The following is a 20,388-nucleotide window of genomic DNA, read 5'->3' on the forward strand; positions in this document are numbered from 1 at the left end:
TTTCCAAAGTGTTGATGTAACCGTCTTGTTAAATAAGAAACACAGAACCAATTGCAGAGTTAAAAACCACGAGGTCAGAGCAAGAGTGGAAAACCTTACCCTTCACTGCTTCTGCTGTCCTTCCTCTCTGCAAGAGACCTACTGCTGTGTGTCCTATTTTTTTTATAGACATTCTGTTCTGTTTTCTCATTGGTTGTAAACCCAGCCACATGACCTCCTCATCACTGGCTGTTTGTACAGACCTCCAGGTCATCTATGGTTGGTATTAAGATTAAAGGGGAGTGTCGCCATGCTGGCTGTGTCCTTGAACACACAGAGATCTACCTAGCTCTGCCTCCCAAGTGCTGGGATTAAAGGCGTGCACCACTACTGCCCAGCTTCTGCTCTGGCTTGCTCTGACCTCAAGGCAACTTTATTAACATACAAATAAAATCACATTTCAATACAAATAAAATATCACTATATTTTCTTTTCTATTTTAATAAAAAGAAAAAAAGGAAAAAGTTACAACTAATATAAGAAAAACTATATACAAAAGTACAATAACTATATATACCATATATACATACAATAAATACCTAAACAATGTCTAGTCCATTTGCATTTGACAAATTCAGAGAAAATAATTCCATTATCTATCCTATTTTGGTAAGTCCAAAATGTACCTGATTCACTTTCTATCCTAACTTATATTGCTAACGGAACTGTCTTATAAAGTCTTTCAAATTTATACACTTACAGCTCTTAGTGAGTTTTTCTGAAATCCTTAACAAAGATAATTATAACTATGACTAACTGATCTTCAATTCCCTCAGAGACCCAAGAAGGAAATAATACTACCTAATAAAAAACAAAATCAGGAAGTGTATGCAAGCAGCTTCCAAAAAAAAAAAAAAAAAAAAGTGAGTTGACAGAAACAGCCAGCTGTTATAAGAGTAAAAGCTAGACAATGGTAGGCCTGAGCTAATGGCCAAGCAGTTTAAATAATATGTGTCCATATGATTATTTTATACGTGGGTTGTGGGACCGCAGGGGCTTGGTGGAACCTGGAGAGAAGCTCTCCAACTACAAATGGCGCCCAACGTGTTGGCAAGGGTTTCCACATAAACCTGAGAAAAAAAGATTCTAAAACGGAGCTAAAAACAGCTTCCTAGTTGTCTCTCTCAAGTTAGCAGCAGCCTGCCAGTTTGAGCTACTATGGCGGGTTCCTGGCGTGTGTGTCTGACCTGCAGTGTGGCGGGAATGAGGAATCTACAAGCAGCATTTTACTCTGCTGCATGTTAGATTTAGCCTTTGCTAGTTTAAAATAAAATAAAATAAAATAAAAGGTTTCTGGGCTATGCACTGCTTTGATAGAACTGCTTCTGATAGTTGATGGTACACATGGCTCCAGACCCAGAGCTGGCTGTAAACTGTACCGCCGCCATGTTGGGAAGCTGAGGTGGGCGGAACCAGCAGCCACAGTGGTGTTTCAGTCTTACAGAGATGGATATTACACAGAGAATCTGGTTTGTCTTGTCTTTGGGATTTTTAACTGCAGAAAAAGATTTGATCATAAAAGCTGTTGAGTTAAACAAATATGTAAATTTTAAAGGTACCTTGACTTCAAAATTTGGATATAAGGATATGTTGCTTTGGAAAAGAGTCTCTGCTTTTGTTTCCACAGAAAGCCAGAGGCTATGGATTTGTTCCAGATTAAGATACATCAGGTTTGATCAGCCAAGACCAAATGAAAGGTCTCCGATGACACCATGGCCCAGATGATCCAACATCCAGAATGGCTTCAAGGCAGCTGGCTCAGAGGTTTACCCTCATGGACTACTCCATAATCCTAAAATTTTGTGTCCCCATAAGATACAGTGCCCCCCTCCAGCAGGAAGTAGTAAGAAAAACTACACCCAAATTCCCAGCTGGCTTTGGAGATGGAATTGGCTTACTCCTTCTCTAAACACAAGCACACTGTTTAAAAAAAAAAAAAAAAGATTAAGAGATTCTTGTGTCCCAAATCAGAAGAGCCCTCTGGTGTGGGACAGAGAAAAACCAATATTTTATTTAAAACAGGTTGATTATAAATACAATCTCTTTCTAAAGATAAAAAGGTGATATGATATAGATATGATAGGATGAAAGGGTAGATTAATGAACTTCTAAAAAGCAACAACTCATTTAAAGTGTTTTACATTGGTATAGATTTTACTCTATTGATACAAACTTAAAGTTAATTTTGTTATATTGAGTGTATATTTCTACTCTTGTTTAAGGTATTATGTTTATATAATTCATTTAAAATTGTAATGGACAATTAAAAATAGATTAATAATTAATCCTCTATGATAATCATACTCGTAGCCATGTTAGTTAAGTCTTCTAGGTATACACAGAGATATTTCAGATAGACAGGTAATCTTCAAACACTTCAAAGGTCTACAGAATATGGAATTTAAAATATTTTTAAAATTTAGACTTTCTGGACAGTGAGACATGTCTGCTCCTGGCAGCACAAATTTACTTCAGAGAGGAGGATGGGCATTAAAGACACTTCATATCTTATCTTCACCTTGGCAAAAGTAGCCATTGGGCAAGAAACTGTCCTTGCCTGGACTGCTTGATTGACTGGACATGCAGGACCCATAGAAAGGTGATCACTAAACTTTGCTTGACAAAATGGTCCTGCAGGTTCCTGCTTTGCAGAGGAAACAGTCAGATATTCTACAGGACACTGAGAGAAGTGACCGAGAGACTAGCCCTGTGGGCTGAAGACAAATGCCCCAACTTTACAAAGGAACATTAGGTGACTGTCCAGGCTGCCAGCTATCTCTGTCTACCCTGCAAGACTCCTGAAAGTTGCTTGCATCCTTCTCCTGGTTCTCGGTTAATATTATATCCTTCTGAGGTCTTTGATATGGTTGAAGACTAGATAGTTATAATTTCCTCAGTTATGATAAAAGATAAGTTAGATATAAAACCTTAGGCTCACAGATATAAGATAGGATATCTTCTTTAATATTGTAACTGTAATTCTTGCTTGATAATTGTTTTATTATCTAAAATTTTACTATATAAAAGTTAAAACCTTGCTTTTAAAAAAAGAAAAGGGAAGTGCTGTGGGATGTTCTGTATGTCAAATGTGTTGCTCTGATTGGATAAAATAAATAAAGTGCTGATTGGCCAGTAGCCAGGTAGGAAGGATAGGGTAGGTGGGACAAGGAAGAGGAGAAGGAGGTGGGCAGGAAGGCTGTGTGCTTTCTTGGCGGGGTCTGAGCGACTGTGGGACTGGCGGGTAAGAGAAATTTGTCCATGCCAGGTACTCTCTTCATAGTACCCAGCCTTAGACTCCCAATTCCACCCTATTTCTGGGAGGTTGGTTTTATCCACATTAGTCTCCAGTCAAAATTTACTTGGGCTTGTTATATTTCAGATATCAGCTAAAACCAGGCATTTGAGTTGCTGAATTTAGGTAGTCATACTGAAGGGGTGAGTTGGTGATACTAATAGTGTATGTATTTCAGAGAATTTTCAAGAAAAGTACTTAAGGAAGGATTATTGATTAGTGGGCAAATAGAAATACAACAGATGGTAAATAATTTTGTTTTGAATGCACATGAAAATGCAGGGAGTTTTAGGCCATTCCTTATATAGTCTCCATTTTTGGAAGCAGGTAAGATAACAGTTTCTAGGAGGCATGTGGGAAAAGAATGCCATTATTCTCTGCAACAGAGAAAGTAGTGACAATGTATGGGTGACATGGGCTTGGTCTGGTAGAGATCACTCAGAATCTTCAATTTCAGTCATCTAGAAAATGAGGATAATGATATCCTGCCCCTTCTTTCTCTTCAGCTTAAAAAACTAATTGTCATAGCACATAGCAAGTACCTTCTCAACTAATATTAGAGAAATCTTAGTTTTGAATAACTGAATAATGATGATGGTAAAAATAATAAGTGTAAGAAACCCTTGCCATGAAAAAATAGGATGAGTTAATAGAACTTCCAAAATATTTATTCACATTCATTGAGTGTACATATTCATGCATATTTATGCAACACATGTGTGCAGAAACCCACAGACATTAAATGAGTCAGACTAGTCAGCTCTCCTGTAGTTACAAAAGGTCATTTGTGTATGTGCTGGAAACCGAACCCATGTTCTCTGAAAGAGCAGCCAGTGCTCTTTACTGCTGAGCCATCTCTCCAGGTCCCATTAGGATTTTAAAAAGAGACCATTTTTTTCAGTTTATACTGAAATCATTAGCAGCAAACTTCATTAACCACAGGAAGCTGTCAAGCTTGCTTCTGTTAGTCTCTCTTCTTCTTCTTCTTCTTTTTTTTTTTTGCTTTCTCCAAATAATTCATGCTCTTTTCTGAGAAGTATCTAAACTCCATAGAAAACTCACTTCTCTTCATGTTTACCTTTTCCATCTCCCATTCCTCTTCTTCCATGCACTGCTCCTGAGAAATCAATTAACCAGGTAAAATAACCTAGTCCATAATGCTACCTAAAATGGTGCACAGGCAAGCAGATGAATTTTAAGCATTTAAGACACATGAACAAATGGAGAATTAAAATCAGCCTCTTTATCCAATGGGTGAAAGTGCAACAGGATGTTTTGAACATTTGAGTATGGTATGTTCAACCAAATGATATCATCAAATGCTTAGGAAACACATCAGAAGAACATGAGATTAATAGAGGACTAAAACTTGAAGCAAATGTAAAAACACATTATTCTACTTTTCATGATAGCAGAGTCTGACATGCTATAAATGTTTGAAATCATTATCAAATTAGAAGTAAAAATATGCTGTAGTCTCTGAGGTTATTGGTTTAGGAATCAAGTCTAAGAGATATGTTTTATTACTTTAATAAAAGAACGAATAAAAGTAAAACAGTGTTCATTAACGTAATTTTAATAACTGTATTTGTGTGTACATAAGTGGACATGTGCATGCAACATAATGTGTGTGGAGATCAGAGGAGAGTCTGTGGAGTTGGAGCTCTACGTCTACCATGTGGCTCACAGGGACCAAACTCAGGTCATCAGGCTTAGTGGCAAGATCCTATACCTACTAAACTATCTTACCTGCCTTATCAATGTTTTCCAAATATTTTTTGACACATGGCCTCATTATACATCTCTGCCTGGCCTGGAACTCACTATGTAGACCAGACTGGCCTGGAACTCACAGCCTGTCTCCTGAGTGCTAGGATTAAAGGTATGTGCCACCATGCCTGGTATGTTTTTGTTTTTACATTATGTGTATGTGAGTCTGTGTGCATCTGTATAAATGAGTGCAGGGGACCAGGAAAGGCCACTGGATCCCCTGAAGCTAGTTACAGATGGTTATGAGCTGACTGATGTAGCTGCTGAGACACAAACTAAGGTCCTTTAGTAACAGTAGTAGGAGCTCTTCACTCTCCAGCCCCAACATTAATATTTTTAAAAAGCAAATCTGACATGGTTGTAACATAAAAGAATGAACAGTTAGCTGGGGAGCTAAGTGGTAGTAAGAAATCTAACAATTTTTATTTCAGTTAAAAGAAGAGAATTCACACCAACAGAAAACAAATTCTTTATGTCATAGATACTTTAGCCCATCTGGTTATATAGTGTGTTCCAATACAAACTTTCAGAAAAACAAATAAATTACAAATAAAATGAAAATATATATTATGGCTATAATCATATAAGCAAACACCAGGAAGTTAAAACGTTTAATAAAAATTATCAAGAGAAGTTCTTCACCTAGTAACCAGTAAATATAATTTTCACTTATACTCTTGTGTATAAGATATAGCATATATGAATAGCTGAGTATAGTATCTCTATGGTATCATTTGGAATACCTTTATGACTTATAAGGGAAACATGTGGTGGTGCTGGGGATAGAACACAGGGTCTTATTCTTTAATTGAATTTCAAGATATGCTAAAATTTTTTCATGGATTGGTCTTTCAGTAAATAAGGGAAAACATATGCTTAACCTAAATTAGTACCATACTTGCTAAAATATAATTGTGTTACTTTCCCACAAGTGATAGTGCAGTATCAAAAATGCAGGCAAGTGCTAAAGTGTTTATTTTTGCTTGGTAAAATATAAATATTCCTCAGGATATTACAAGCAGTACAGCAGGTGTTCAAAGACGTTCTCCTAAGGGCTTTGGTTTATCAGTCTGTACTACATACAAGGCTGCCTTTGGTGGCCCTTAACTCCATCTTATCTTCCAACGTCCACTAGGATAGAAGATGCTTGCATGACTGACTGGACAAAAGATCTTCTCACATCTACTTCTACTCATTTTGTTGTTGGTGGTTATTATCTTAAAAGAATATCTTTGGGAAATGAATCAATAATCACATGGAAAACTGACATTAATACCATGTAACCTCCTTTAAAATATACCATAACAAGAATTGGGTATAAATAAATGAACCATTAAATACATTAAATAATTTCATATGACTTGGCATCAGATGAAGCATTTATCTAAGTTATTCTTTTATCAATATAAATTTGGGAGTCAGATACTGGAATAAAAAACTGATCGATCAAAGGAACAGAGGAGAAGTGACCAGTGACCTCCTCTCTCTTGTTCCTTGATCCAAAACAACCTGTGACTCTTTCTAAGTCCCTCCCTACTACTTTCTGTGTCTCTCTTTATATCCTGTGTCCTCCAAAATCTCTATGGCTAATTCTGGTCAGCTAGTGGCTAGCTCTGCTCTCTGATTCAAGGTAAACTTTATTGTCCGTCCATCTCAGGAGTGTCAGTGTGATCAAAATATCCCACAACAACCTACAATGCATTCATGAACAGATTTATGCTCTTTCTCTAGTTCCTCTTGGCCTACAAGAATGACCTTTACTCAACAGCAGGAGTAAAGATACTCTGGCATAGGTAAAGATATCTTACTTCATTGGAAAACCTTGTTTGTCATTATCATCACAGATTCAGACTACATAAGCTTTCCACTCTTCACCCAGGGCATCAGCAGCTACATCTTTGGTCCTGCCCATCTTATATAAAGCACAATGTTTGTGGTCCTGGTCTACTACTTCCATGAGTTTCTGACAGCTGGTGGCTTCATCTTGATAAGGCCAATTGCCTAGAAGGTGCCAGGAAAAAGAGCTTCCTGGGGATACTGGGGATGGTAACAATATGTTGCAAAAAGAAAATTCAAAAACAAACAAGCCTTAATTTTTTCATATTAAATTTGCAGAATTTTCCTAGTTCTTTAATAAATTGTCAATAAAAGGTCTTAATGTTTAATGTATAATCAAAATTACTAGATAAAAGTGTAATAATTTATACTTAACAACTGATGAAAACAAAGTAAATATTTACTGTATTTCTCCTTATATAATATAGTGGTTAGAATGAGAACGGTCCCCCATAAGTGCATATATCTGAAATTAAGATCAGCAGTTGGTGGTGCTGTTTGGGAAGTGTATGGTACAGGTTATTATGCAACTTTGCTGGAAGAATTACATCACCAAGGACAGGCATTGAGAGTCTATAGTCTTGCTCCACTTTCAGTTTGCTCTGTCTGCTTCATGTTTGCCATGAAAGATGTGATCTCTCAGCTTTCTGCTCTTGCTTCCAAGCCTCCCCTGCCTCGATGGTCCCTTTCTTATCACTCTGGAACTGTAAGCCAAAATAAACTCTTTCATCTACAAGTTGCTTCTGGTCATGGTGATTGATCACAACACCAGAAAAGTAACTAATCTAGAAATTGGTCCTAGAGAGTGGGCTGTTGTTGCAGGCAGCAAAGCTGGAGAGGTTAGGGGATCTAAGCCCTTTGAAAGAAAAGTCTCAGACATCAGACATGGAGCTACAGGCTTTGCTTGTCTGCCCTGCTAGGTTTCAGTCTTCCTGCAGTCCAGTACCTCCTCACTATGGCCCCCATTCCTCCCTTTTAAAATGATGTTTATTTTGTGCCATTGTATGTTGGAAGTATGTTATTTGCTTTTAGACTTTATAGGTGGCTACAGTTAAAAGATTGCCTTGAGTCTCACAAGAGATGACAGATTTTAAAATCTGAAAAAGTGTTAAGGCTGAGAAAGATTATGGTCACCTTTAAAGTTGAACTAAACACATTTTGCATTTTAATATGGCCATGAGCCTCTGGGAGCCAGGGAGAGGAATCAAGTGGTATGAGTGAGAAATGATGTCCATAGGCTCATACATCTGAATATTTGTTTCCTAGTTGGTGGTGAGGTTTGGGGAAGTTACGGGAATATGAAGATTTGCTAAATGAAGTATGCCACTGCCGTGGGTTTAGAGAGCTTATAGCCCTGCCCAATTCCAGTCTGTTCCCCCTGCTTTGTTTGCCACTGAAGATGTGACAGCTCAGCTTCTTGTTCTTGCTGCCATGCCTCCCCACCATGATGAACCCTCATTCCTCTGGAACCACAAACCAAAATAATTCCTTTCTCCCATAAGCCACTTTTGGTGTTTCATCACAGCAATAGAAAAATAACTAATGCACATAACAAAAAAAAAACATAAATCATAGAAAATGAGCTGGGTATAGTGACATACACCATGAGACCAAGGCTGAACGATCACTGAGTTTGAGACTACTCTGGGCTGCCTCTAAAATTTAAAAAAAAAAATCTACGACAAAACTAAACAAAATGGGCTGGGTATATGGCCCAAGAGTTAAGAGCACTGGCTACTCTTCTAGAAGAGCTGGGTTCAATTCACAGCACCCACATGTTGGCTCACAACTGTCTGTAAGTCCAGTTCTATGGGATTCAATGTCCTCTCCTGGCCTCTGTGGGCACCAGGAACACAAGTAATACACAGTTATACATGAAGGCAAAACAACCACACATACAAAATAAACATAAGTTTTAAAAATTCCATAGAAAACAATACAGTCTATTGTGCGATACTTTAAAATAAGAGGCTTGGGGCCTTATTATTTATTTAAATAAACATGCTTTCTCTGTTTTTATTTTTATACAATCACATTCCATCACAGACAATGACTGAAAATTCCTTGCAATTAAAAAAATGCCTTTATTTGGACAAAATGACTTTACTTAGTACTTTGGTGTTAGATGTTTGCACTAATATTTTAGGAAGATGTATAATATACAGAAAAGTGATGCTAGCTTTGTCAAAGACATCTACAAAAATATGTCCCTTGCACTTTTACATATAATATACAGAACTATAAATCTGCCAATGTGGAAATTCCCTGGAATTTCTTAATGCACTGCAAAATAAACAAGGCAAAAAGAAAGCATCATATATAAATAATGTTCAAACATTCTGGCATGTATGGTGTTTTTCTAACTAGATTGCATATACACATACATACATACATACACACAAAGGATGTTTCAGACACACATGAAGGAAACAGAAGCATCAGTTATTTAAGTTACACTTGATCACGAAGACGAGCAAGCCTCTGTGACAGTTCATCCTAGAGGAAGCCAAATTTACAGATCATCAAAGGCTGTAACAAATATAAACCACTAAAAATTTTAACTCCCTTCCATTTTAAATACAATTTAAAATCTTGTTTATAAAATTTATATAAACATCAGGCATTTACTCGTCTTAAATATATCAAAAGATATTGAAGAACTTAGACCAGCACTTACAAAGTTTACCAATGTACAAAATGAAATGTGCATGCAAATTGAAAATGCCCACAGTTACACAGCCACTGGCTGCTCTCATTTTAATGATGTGTTCAGTAGAAAAAAGGTGAATCTATAGTTTCTTATATATAAATGTATACATTTCATATAAAATATATATGTCCCAAAGTATTAATTTAAATAATGAATCAAGCATATGAATCAAAATAAAATTCAACCTCTACCTGCTCCGTAGAAGCAACACTTGCACCAACAGACCCTGTCTGACCCTGTGGGAGCTCCATATTGAGATCAAGGCTAAAGATAAATTTAAAAATAATCAGAAAAAATGAATGTTAACACAGACATTTTATAATAATCAAATAAGTACTGCAAACTTGAGTACTACTTTTATCACTTTAAATAAATAAATATATAAAAATATAATCATCTTTACACGTAAATAGAACTGGAACGTCTTCAAAATGATTTTGGATACATGACTGATGATTTTAAAGTATTTTCCTTGAGTCCAAATAGTGATCCATACAGGTGGTATAATGTTGGAATAGAAAAGCTAATTAAAGACTGAGAAATGATATACTGCAGTAAACAAAAGACCAAAATAATCATCATCTGTTGTACTCTATTTCACTGTGAAGGAAAAATAATAAACTGTTAAAAAATTCAAAACAGTCTACATGAATGCAGCCTAAGGACCCAGATCTAATATTTGTGTTAATTTTCATTTTAGTATTCAGCTCCTGAATTATCTTACTAAAAACCAGTAATTTCTTTCTTCTTTTTTCTTGATTAAAATTTGTAAAGATGTTTTTCATTTTCCTTATTTAAAATTTAGTTTTTTATGTTTTAAACCTTAAGTATGATTTTCCATTTACTGACAATAGATTATTTTCTCATATACTATATCTTGATAATAGTTTCCCCTCCCTCCACTCCTTCCAGTTCCTCTCTCTTCCCCACCTCCCCTCTCCTTCAGGTCTGCTCTCTCTCTGTCTCTCATTAGAAAAGAACAGGCTTCTAAGAGAACAAGAAAACATAACAAAATATAATATAATTAATATAATATAATATAATATAATATAGCAATAAGCATCACATCGAGGCTGGACAAGGCAAACCAACAGAAAGAAAAGAGTCCTAAAGAAGAAAGAAAAATTAGAGGCCCGCTCGTTCACACACCAAGCTGAGAGCTCTAATATAGATGCAGAGGACCTGGTGGAGACCTGTGTAGGCTCTCTTCTGGCTGTTTCAGTCTCTGTGAAGTTATATCAGCCTTGTTCTGTTGATTCAGAAGAATTTCATCCAACTACATACACATCTGGGGTTTAAGAAACTTAATGTAGCTGCCCAAGAACATCAATCACCCCAGTGAAAGAGATAGTATATGCATAGATCTAGATTAGTTTGTTAGCTTACCTCCGAGGTCCATGACCTTAATCTCTATGCACTCTCCCTTTAGAATATAAACTATTTATTCTATCTCTAAAATCATGTATTACATGTGAAAACTCTAAAAGTAAAACAGTAATTTTAAAAGTCATTATGAGATGTTATTGGCAGATGTTGTTAGAAAGGCAAACATAGACTATACTAAAATTTTATTATGAGAATAAAACAACAAATGGCTACCTAAACATCCTTAATGGTGGACATTAACATTTTTCTATCAGCGGTTCTACCTATTCTGTTGCTCAGTTGCTGAGTGAATTAATTCCTCAACACTGGTCTCATTGTCCCAAGGAACAGCTAGCAGTATCAGGAGACATGCAGCGCTTCAACAAGTCGAGAGACGGTGCTAGTGGCTTTTGGAGTGTAGCGGCTAGGATGTGGCTAACATGCTACACTGCTTCAAACGGACCCCGCGGCTAATCACTCCAAAGGGAATGCTGTTAAAGGTGAGAAATGGTGCTCCAGCCTTATAAAAAGTCTTTAACACTGACAGTAGGCAAGGCTATAATATTTGGTAATGCTCATTTTATAATATCTCTATTACTATCTTTTCTTTCTTTTTCTTTTTCTTTTCTTTTTTTCTTTTTTCTTTTTTGGTTTTGTTTGAGACAGGGTTTCTCTGTGTAGCTTTGGTGCCTGTCCTGGACTCGCTCTGTAGACCAGGCTGACCTTGAACTCACAGTGATCTGCCTGCCTCTGCCCCCCAAGTGCTGGGATTAAAGGGTGCACCACCACTGCCTGGCTAACATTCTCTTTTCAAGTCCAAATCCTCTCATTTAGTCTTTAGCAAAAACAGAAACAAGTCTTTAGTCTTTTATTGTTAAGATGGAGTTTTGTAACAATGCCCTAGTTTGTTTTATGATGAAAAGCCCCCTTTGTACTACTACCCTGTGCTGGCCTGTGGGCTTGTCACAATACTTACTAATGGAGCAAATGGTATACAACCTAGCATCCAAACCTTGTTCTCAAACTCTGCAAACCTTATTTAGCAATTATTAACATGGATTTAACTTGCTAATGATACATTACTATTCTAAAAATTGATAAATGTCACTCAATGTTCATTCTAATCATAAATTACTTTAGACACTAGAGTCATGTTTATCAACTCTATCTTCTTAGTATCTGAATTTTCACTTTCTTGAAGAAAAAATATACAGACTATGTAAACCTTATTTCACTTTATTTATGGTCACGTTATTCCCCTATACAAAATATTTGAAGTAAGTAGTCTATACAGACACGGACATAGCAACAGCTGTGTGAAAAGGGTACTGATTACTTAAGAAAAACAAACGACAAACTGCTGTGTTTATGATTTTTTTGTCCTTTGCATAATTTCCACAAATTGTTTGGTTTGTGGTATTCACAATGACCTATGCATTAATGGCCTGATCACTGACTTTTTTTCCAAAATCTCTAGAAAACATCTATACATTGACAAATGCTGTAGAGCAGACATTGAGCAAATGTCTGGACATCCTTTCACCTTTGACCATCTTCATCTATTTCTTAATATCACACTCTGACTGAAACTATCTGATTTTAAAGAATATGTTATTATGGTTTGAAGAGTCATGTTTTGGGTGAATGGCTAGAAAAAGGTAAGCCCTTGAAACACTAACTCTTTTTTTTTTTTGACTCTTTCTAGAGTCAAAAACCCCAGCTGGACTAATGGTTTAAAGACAAATTCTTCAATCCATAGCAAATTATAGTAGTGCTTATGCTTCAGTCCAGGACTTCACATATACCAGGCAAAAACTCTTAGCCACATCCTAACTCCCAAGTGTCAGATTTTAGAACCTCTAAATATCAGATCAAGATTATTCAAGAGCACTGGAATAACCACGCCTTACCCAGCTTCATCAGCCATTTCCTGAAGCAGCATATCCACTTGGTTCTGAAATCAAACAAACAAACACGAATTCCTATTTTTGTAGTATTATCTTTTGGGGGTGGGTTTTGGGTGTGATTTGGCTTGGGAAACTGATCTGCAAATTTTAAAATAGGGGCTAGAGAGATGGCTCAGCAGTTCAGTTCCTGGTAACTGTGTTTAGAGGCTCACAGCTGCCTTTAATTCCCAAACCTGGGGGATATAATGCCTCTTGTCCTTCACAGGCACATGTATTCACTAGTACACAGCCCCTCCTCCAACATAAAGGTAGAATAATAAATCTTTTGGGAAAAAAAACCCAACTCCTTGCCCTGCAAAACTTAAAACAAACCTTTAAAAAATACTTTTCATGCCACAAGAGGGCGCTGCACCATTTCAGAGAGCTGCTTTCTGCATGCTAAGCTTTAAAGTCTGAACAATACTGGCAGACAGGTTCACAAATAATTCACCTCTCTGAGTAATGTAACACTCTACGGGCGTGATCTAACTTAGAAATCCCCATAATAATCCATTTTAGTTATGCGCAATAGATTTAAACTTAGCTTAGACATATTATTCGGCAAAGTAACACAAATACGACATTAAAATGACTTTTTTGACAGAAATATCAGTAGACAAAGTATACCTAAAGTATGTACCTATGGGGCAGAACCTTATGAGGGTTCAATTGTGGGCATAACCAATGCAGAACGAAAACATTCTGAGAAGAATCTGTACCTGTAATTTACAGACTTTTCATCTTGTTATTTCTACAACTCAGAAAGTAACTATTTACACTGTATTAGACATTACATGTAATTAAAAGGCAGTTTAAATTCTATTAGATGTATGAATGTTGCATATCAACTATAGAACTGTAAACAGGGAAATTTAATATCACTGGGTTTTGATGTCTACTAGAGACAGTGGAACTAATCTCATACGAATTTCTGGTTATTTTGTGGTTGTTGCTTTCCTGAGACAGAGATTTGCTAAGTAACTTAGGGAGGTCTGGAATTCCTGAAGTCTGCAATTCACTGGTTTCCAGAAGACATGGGCTTACAGGTGCATATCGATCACACTCAGTGGAACATTCGCTGTGGTGTAAGAGTTCTCACGAAATATAGTCTGTTTAATCAAAAACCTCTTCTCATTTTAACACAGTTGTTAAAAATATTTTGAGCATGCAAGAAGAAATTCTAAAGTGTGGTCACAGTTCTACCAGCAACAAGATGGATGGTCTCAAGCACAAGATAAATCTTCTTTTGTTGGGACCTTCCTTTCTCTTTTTCTTTCAACTGCTTCAGAGATGTTTCCAAATGCAGAAAATGTTCAGAAAATAACAAAACACACAAACAAGTCTTGTCTGTTTTTTAAAACTCCATATATAAAGTAGCACTGTTTCCTGGAATTTAAATATTAGATTGTAATATTCTACAGCCTACCTTCCTTAATCTTCTAAGATTTAATTGTTTTTGCTATCTAGAGATTTAGTCCATTCAACATAACTCTTTGCTGGACACTTGGCAATATCTAAATATACTAAATTTAGCATGTATACTAAATTAATTTCTATCACAGAGAATGGTTAAACATCCGTGTGTGTCCTTCTTTGTTCCCACACAAGGAAATTCTGGGTGCATGAACTTGGAAGTGAACTCATGGGTTATAGGGTATGTATATTGTCATTTACCCAGCTAGTGAAGGGAGCATGCAAAAGCATCTTGGCCCGAGTCCTGTCATTTTACTTCAGACTCCATTTTACCTGCAGGGTGAAATAAAGTTCAGGTTCCCAAGCCCTAGGGGAGCTGAGAACTTTCCAATGACTGATCATTCTGTTCTCTAAAGCAGAGAAATAGTCGTTATGCATCTTTAGTTCTCTAGAAACATTATGGCTGTTCCTAACAACAGAAGGAACAAATGAACGATTTTACTGGCTGGCTTGAAAAGCTTGCATTGTATGTCAGTTCACAGTGACAGAACATTCAAGGAAGCCCCTAGTCTCTAAATCCAGATTTGAAAATTGTAACCATAACTTGGCACCAAATATTTGTGATTTTTGTGCTTATAAACCCTACTTCTGCCCCTGCTCTGGTCTGTCAGGAGAAACAAGGCTCCTGAGTTCTTGTCCTGCAGCTGATTGATCAGTGACTCACTTATGTGGTCATTCAATAAAATCTTTCAAACCCATTAAGTGTTGTCTCTCTCCTTCCTCATGGTGCACAGCAGGCTAGGCATAACACTATGTCCAATAATATTATAAGAAGTCAACACCTGCTCATAATTGTACATGCTATTGATTTGATGATGAGAAATAGATTAGTTCTAGGAGAGGGTAGGAAGGAGATAGAAGAAAAGCATTTGTGTTGCCTGTGTAAATGTGTATATATGCTTTGTGAAGGATATGGCAGGGGCACATGTGGTTGCACACAAGTGTGAAAGCCGAGGAGGACATCAGGTGCTCTGCTGTATCCATCTCCATTTTATTCACTAGACACAGGGTTTCTCAACGAACCTAGACTCAGGCTGGAGATAAGCAAGCCCCAGGGATCTTTCTTGTCTCTGTCTACTGCAACCCTGGGGTTACACACATGCTCCATGCCATGTCCAACGTTTTACGCTGGTTCAGGAGACTTGAACTAAGTCCTCATGCTTGCATGACACCTGTTCTTATCCACTGAGCCATCTCCCTAAGCCCAGAAAATTGAAAAAAAAAGAAAATCAAAACATTGCTAGATGATTTAACTGCAATGCTCTAAATGTTACATTTAAAACAGTGAAAAAGTCAAGATGAGGAAGGATTTTATGTGGAGGAGAAGGAATAGGCATTATGTAGCACTCCTCGTCAAAATTGTCATGGCTATATTCATAGAACAGGGCAGAGGATCCTGAAATCCATATGGATATGGAAAACAATGCATATAGTCAGAGAAGTAAGGCATAAGGAGATCAAATCTAGAAGGATAATAGCATCTGATTGCAAGACATACTACTGAAACCTAGTAACCAAAGGAGCATAAGGTACTGGCCTAAAAGAAAGACACCAAGACCAGTGGAATAGAATAGGCATATACAAATAGCCGGGCGGCAGTGGTACATGCCTTTAATCCCAGCACTCGGGAGGCAGAGCCAGGCAGATCTCTGTGAGTTCGAGGCCAGCTTGGGCTACCAAACAAGTTCCAGGAAAAGCACAAAGCTACACAGGGAAATCCCGTCTCGAAAAACTTAAAAAAAAAAAAAAAAAAAAAAAAAAACTGATATGGGACAAAAGAATCCTGCCACCTGCTCTCGGCCTCAGGATGCAGAGGCCCACCGCCGGGGAACCAGAGAGAAAACTCCAGCTACATAACCAAATCCAACTGCTACATTAAAAAGATTTTTTGACAAAGGTACTGGAATTATACACTGGAGAAATGTCAGCCACTTCAATACATGATGCTAAGAAAGCTGCATTCAAAATACAGAAACTTGACCTCCTATCACACTGTATGAGGGAACAAAAACATAAATGTGAGACATGAAGCTCTGAGAGTACTCTGAGAGTGTGATACCCAAAGCACAGAAAAATGGACATACAGGATTCCATCATACTGAAAACATCTGTACAGGAAACAATTGGCAGAGTGAGCAGGTAGGAGAAAACATTTGTTAGCTGCTTATCCATACTAGAATATACCAGGAACTCCAAAAAAAAAAAAAAAAAAAAAAAAACCACAACAAATAATACCAAATAAGCCGAATAAAATGGACAATAGATCTAAATAGAGATTTCTTAATAGAGGACATACAAATCTAATAGACATATAAAAAAAGCTCAATGTAACCAACCAGGGTAAAAGCAAATCAAAATTAGAATGAGGTATCATCACAACCCATTAAAAATGGCTCACTTCAAAAAGAACTCTAAATGTTGCTATGGTTGAAGAAAGGGGGGGCCTTGAACAACTGTTGGTGAGAATGTAAATTTCCACAGGCATTGTGAAGAATAGTAAGGCGGCCTCTCAAAAAATTATATAAGAGGCTATTGTTTGAGACCAAGCTATTCTAGGGAGACCTGAAAACATGGGACAATCACAATTCAGGAATCCCAGAAACACTCTATGCATCACATTTAGGCAGTAGAAGACATGGAATATGAAGAGCACAGTGGCTTCAGGGCTACCTTAACTGGTGTAAATCCCTTCAAGTTAAGGTCATAGTGGATATTGATAGGCCTGGGTCTATGGCTAAGGGATTCCGAAGCTGCTTCCCTGCTATGTTATTTGCTGCCAAACAGGAGCCAGAGCTCTGTGGTCAAGTCCAGTGAGTTAGTTCCCTTCCAGTTTTATCTATCACGGGACAGCTAGCCCAAGTGGGATATGGAACACTGAGACATACAGGGAAAGTGCTAGCTTCCTTGGTTCTTCCTATTCAGCACAGATTTCTGTGCTCTGTTTGCTTCTCCTACTTTCTGTGGATTTGGGCACATGGGGTGGGGAGTGGGGGGATGGGACTTTGGCCTAGACATTAGCTACCCCAGGATAAGAAGTCTCTGGGGATCTCTCAGGTAAGAACCTACAAAGGACACACACCAGAAAGCTAAATGTTACTACCAATGGCTCTTGAAATTAAGTAATATATTAAAAAAGACTGTATACCAAAACCAAGTGAGTTTCATTCCAAGATGCCAAGAATAGTTCAACATGTACAAATCAACAAGTGTAACATAACACACAAACTAAAGAGTATAATCAAATGCTAATCTAAACAGATGGCAGAAAATATCTTGACAAGGTTCAACATCACTTCATGAGAAAAATTCCAAGGATAGTAGGAATTAAAGGAATATATAGCAGCACAACTAAGGCTATGTTAATCTACGGCCAATATATACTACATGGGGGATTTAGAGGTACAAAAGATACTAAATAGACAAAGTAACAGGGTTGCTGATTTCAAATTGTATCAAAATACCCAAGTTTACAAAACAGCACAGCACACAGACCAACAGAAAGGATCTAACACTTTGACTGGGTTGTCCATTTTTTCTACTTTGTCTCTGTTAGGTCACAAAACTGGCCCCCAAAGGGCAGTCCTGGTGATAATGTTTTAAGATGAGGCTGGATCTCCATGTGGGCTGGCTTTTGCTAGGAAACAAACCTTAAACATTTCTCAGAAGCCTTAAGTGCTGGCTGACCTTTCCTAACTGCAGCTGTCAGCACCCCATCTCTAAAACAGTCTCCATGCTCAGCCCCCAATTATCTCCCCTTGTTATCTACCCATAGAAAGGCCCAATAAGCTTCTGTGCTTGGGTCCTGTCCTCTGCTCCAGGAGGGCAGCCCAGCAGTCTGCCCTACTAGACTGCTTCTGTCTCCATGGAGTGACTTTATTTAGTAGCTTCTTCTTGTGCCTGCTTACAGTCTTCAATAACTGAAATTCTCTCTTTTATGTCTTGTAATATGTCAGTGGGGCTTACCTCTAGAATTCTGTTTGCCACTCTACTTTTGTTATTTCCACTTTGGGTTTTATTTCAGGCTCAGTTTTCTTTAGTGATTCTATTTCTTTGCTAAATTCCAATTCACGTCTTGAAATGTTTTCATTCAACTATTTGTATTTTCATGAAGGCATTTATTCATGTTCTCTGGAAGATCCTTGAATATAGTCAGTGTTATGATTTTGAAGTCCTTGCCTGTGCTTCACTTAAATTGCCTTTCTCGGGTTCTATTGCAATAGGGTTGCTGGCTTCTGGAGGAGGCCTAATGTCTTCCTGTTCACATTTGTGCTTTTGCACTGTGGTCTAGGAATCTAGAGTTATGATATCTGAAGTATATCTTGGTGTAGCTAACTGGTCTCCTCTTTGTTGGGTGGATGCTCTGTTATTTGGTTGCTATTGCCTAGGCAAAGTTGCTTGTCCTAGACAAGCATGGTGGATTTTAGGTCCCTGGTAGAAAAGAATAGTTTGATGAGTCAGAGGGTAACTCAAAAGAATAAAGATAGGCTAGGAGAGAAGGCTGAGAAGAAGAGCTGGAATGAGCTAGGTGACCACTGCCCACATCAAGAGTTGTTCCCAGGGAGTGAAGTTACGGTGTGAGGGTCTCTGCAGGCTGCTATAGGACTAACAATAATTCTAGAGAGACCAGAATGGACAACAAGGAGGAGAATGAAAACTGCCTGCGTTTCAGAACAGAAAGTGTTCCTGTGGTTTGGCAGGGGCCATAAAGGAATGGAGATGGGGTGGGAGGGACAGAGTGGAAGAGCTAAGGAAGCCTGGGTCTGCAGCAAGTGGGGAAGTCTCCAGGGAATGGAGATGGGCTGGGAGGCAGCAGGACTTAAGAGTAAGTCTGAGGAGAAATGAATAGAAGGGCTGGGCCTGCATCTACACCAAGAGGCTCCCTTCAGGAAATGCAGGTGGGATGGGAGGAGGGGCTGAAGAAGAATGGAGAGTGAGTCTGAAGAGGAGGAAACAAAAGAATAAAGGCCACGGAAATAAACACCACTTTAGCCATCTCATTTTCCAGAGGCACCAAAACCATAAATTCAGAGATATTTCAATTCATGTTGCTGAGGAATCTGGGAAAACTGGATATCCACCTTTAAAAGAATGAAACAAGACTCCTATTTCTCATCCTGCATAAAAATAAAACCAGAATAGAATAAAAACCTTAATGTGAACCCTGAAACTGTGAAAAAAAGTAAGGAAAAATAAAAAGAACTTCAAGTCACAGATATGGGGTTTCTGAACTAGGAAATAGTAACTAGAACTGGCAAGTAGGATTGCATGAAAATTAAAAGTTTCTGTATACCAAAGGGAAAAATAAACAAAATAAAAAACAACGGAATGAAAGACTAACCAGAAGATGGAAAGGAATTTTTGCCAGCTGTATTTCAGACAGGCAATTAATATAAACTTAAAAGCGTAAACAGTAAAAAGCATCCAATCAATATAATTGAACAGAGTTTTCAAAAGAAGTACAAATGGCTAAAAAGGCACGGAGAGATGTCCAGCATCGTAAGCTAAGAAATGCACATCAAAACTACATGACATCCCAGCACTAAGTGCATGAGAATGACTAGCACAAAGAAAACAAACACAGGCAGGCTATCTTCACTTCCTTCCTGTCCAGCATTGCAATTTCCCCAGGCACATCCCCAGCCCTGTAACAGACTGCCCGCAGGGGCTCATCCTCCCACGGTCTTCCTTCCCTGGAGACTCCACCTAAGCTAAGCCTGCAAGTGGAGCCAGCTTTCCTCCTTCCCGTTGACCACTGACCCCTCTCAGCCCCACTTCTAGTCCACCCCCTTCTTTCCTGTCAGGCTTCCAATCTGAAAAACACTTTCAACCCAGGACCCCTAGTGGCCACACCTGGCAGGGACTCGAGTAGGTGAAGCACACTCTCCTTGCTGTCTTCCATGATGATCTCTCCATTCTCACCCTCAGCCCTGTAACAAACAGCCCTTCCTCCTACCTCA

The 20,388-nt window shown here is 38.0% G+C and overlaps 1 protein-coding gene across 1 annotated transcript in view; it reads right to left on the reverse strand.

Annotated features, from left to right (window-relative positions):
- Positions 1 to 8,815: 8,815 nt before the first annotated feature.
- Positions 8,816 to 20,388, reverse strand: part of LOC118573584 (charged multivesicular body protein 1b-2) — a 45,454-nt gene continuing 33,881 nt past the window's right edge. Inside the window, exons 6-8 of the mRNA XM_036173866.1 lie at positions 12,923 to 12,966; positions 9,839 to 9,911; positions 8,816 to 9,433 (exon numbers count right to left, since the gene is read on the reverse strand). Of these exons, the coding sequence (XP_036029759.1) occupies positions 9,389 to 9,433; positions 9,839 to 9,911; positions 12,923 to 12,966 (162 nt within the window). The 3' untranslated portion in view covers positions 8,816 to 9,388. The remainder of the gene's footprint in view (positions 9,434 to 9,838; positions 9,912 to 12,922; positions 12,967 to 20,388) is intronic.

The sequence above is a fragment of the Onychomys torridus genome, chromosome X (genome assembly GCF_903995425.1).
Source record: "Onychomys torridus chromosome X, mOncTor1.1, whole genome shotgun sequence".
Classification (NCBI taxonomy): domain Eukaryota; kingdom Metazoa; phylum Chordata; class Mammalia; order Rodentia; family Cricetidae; genus Onychomys; species Onychomys torridus.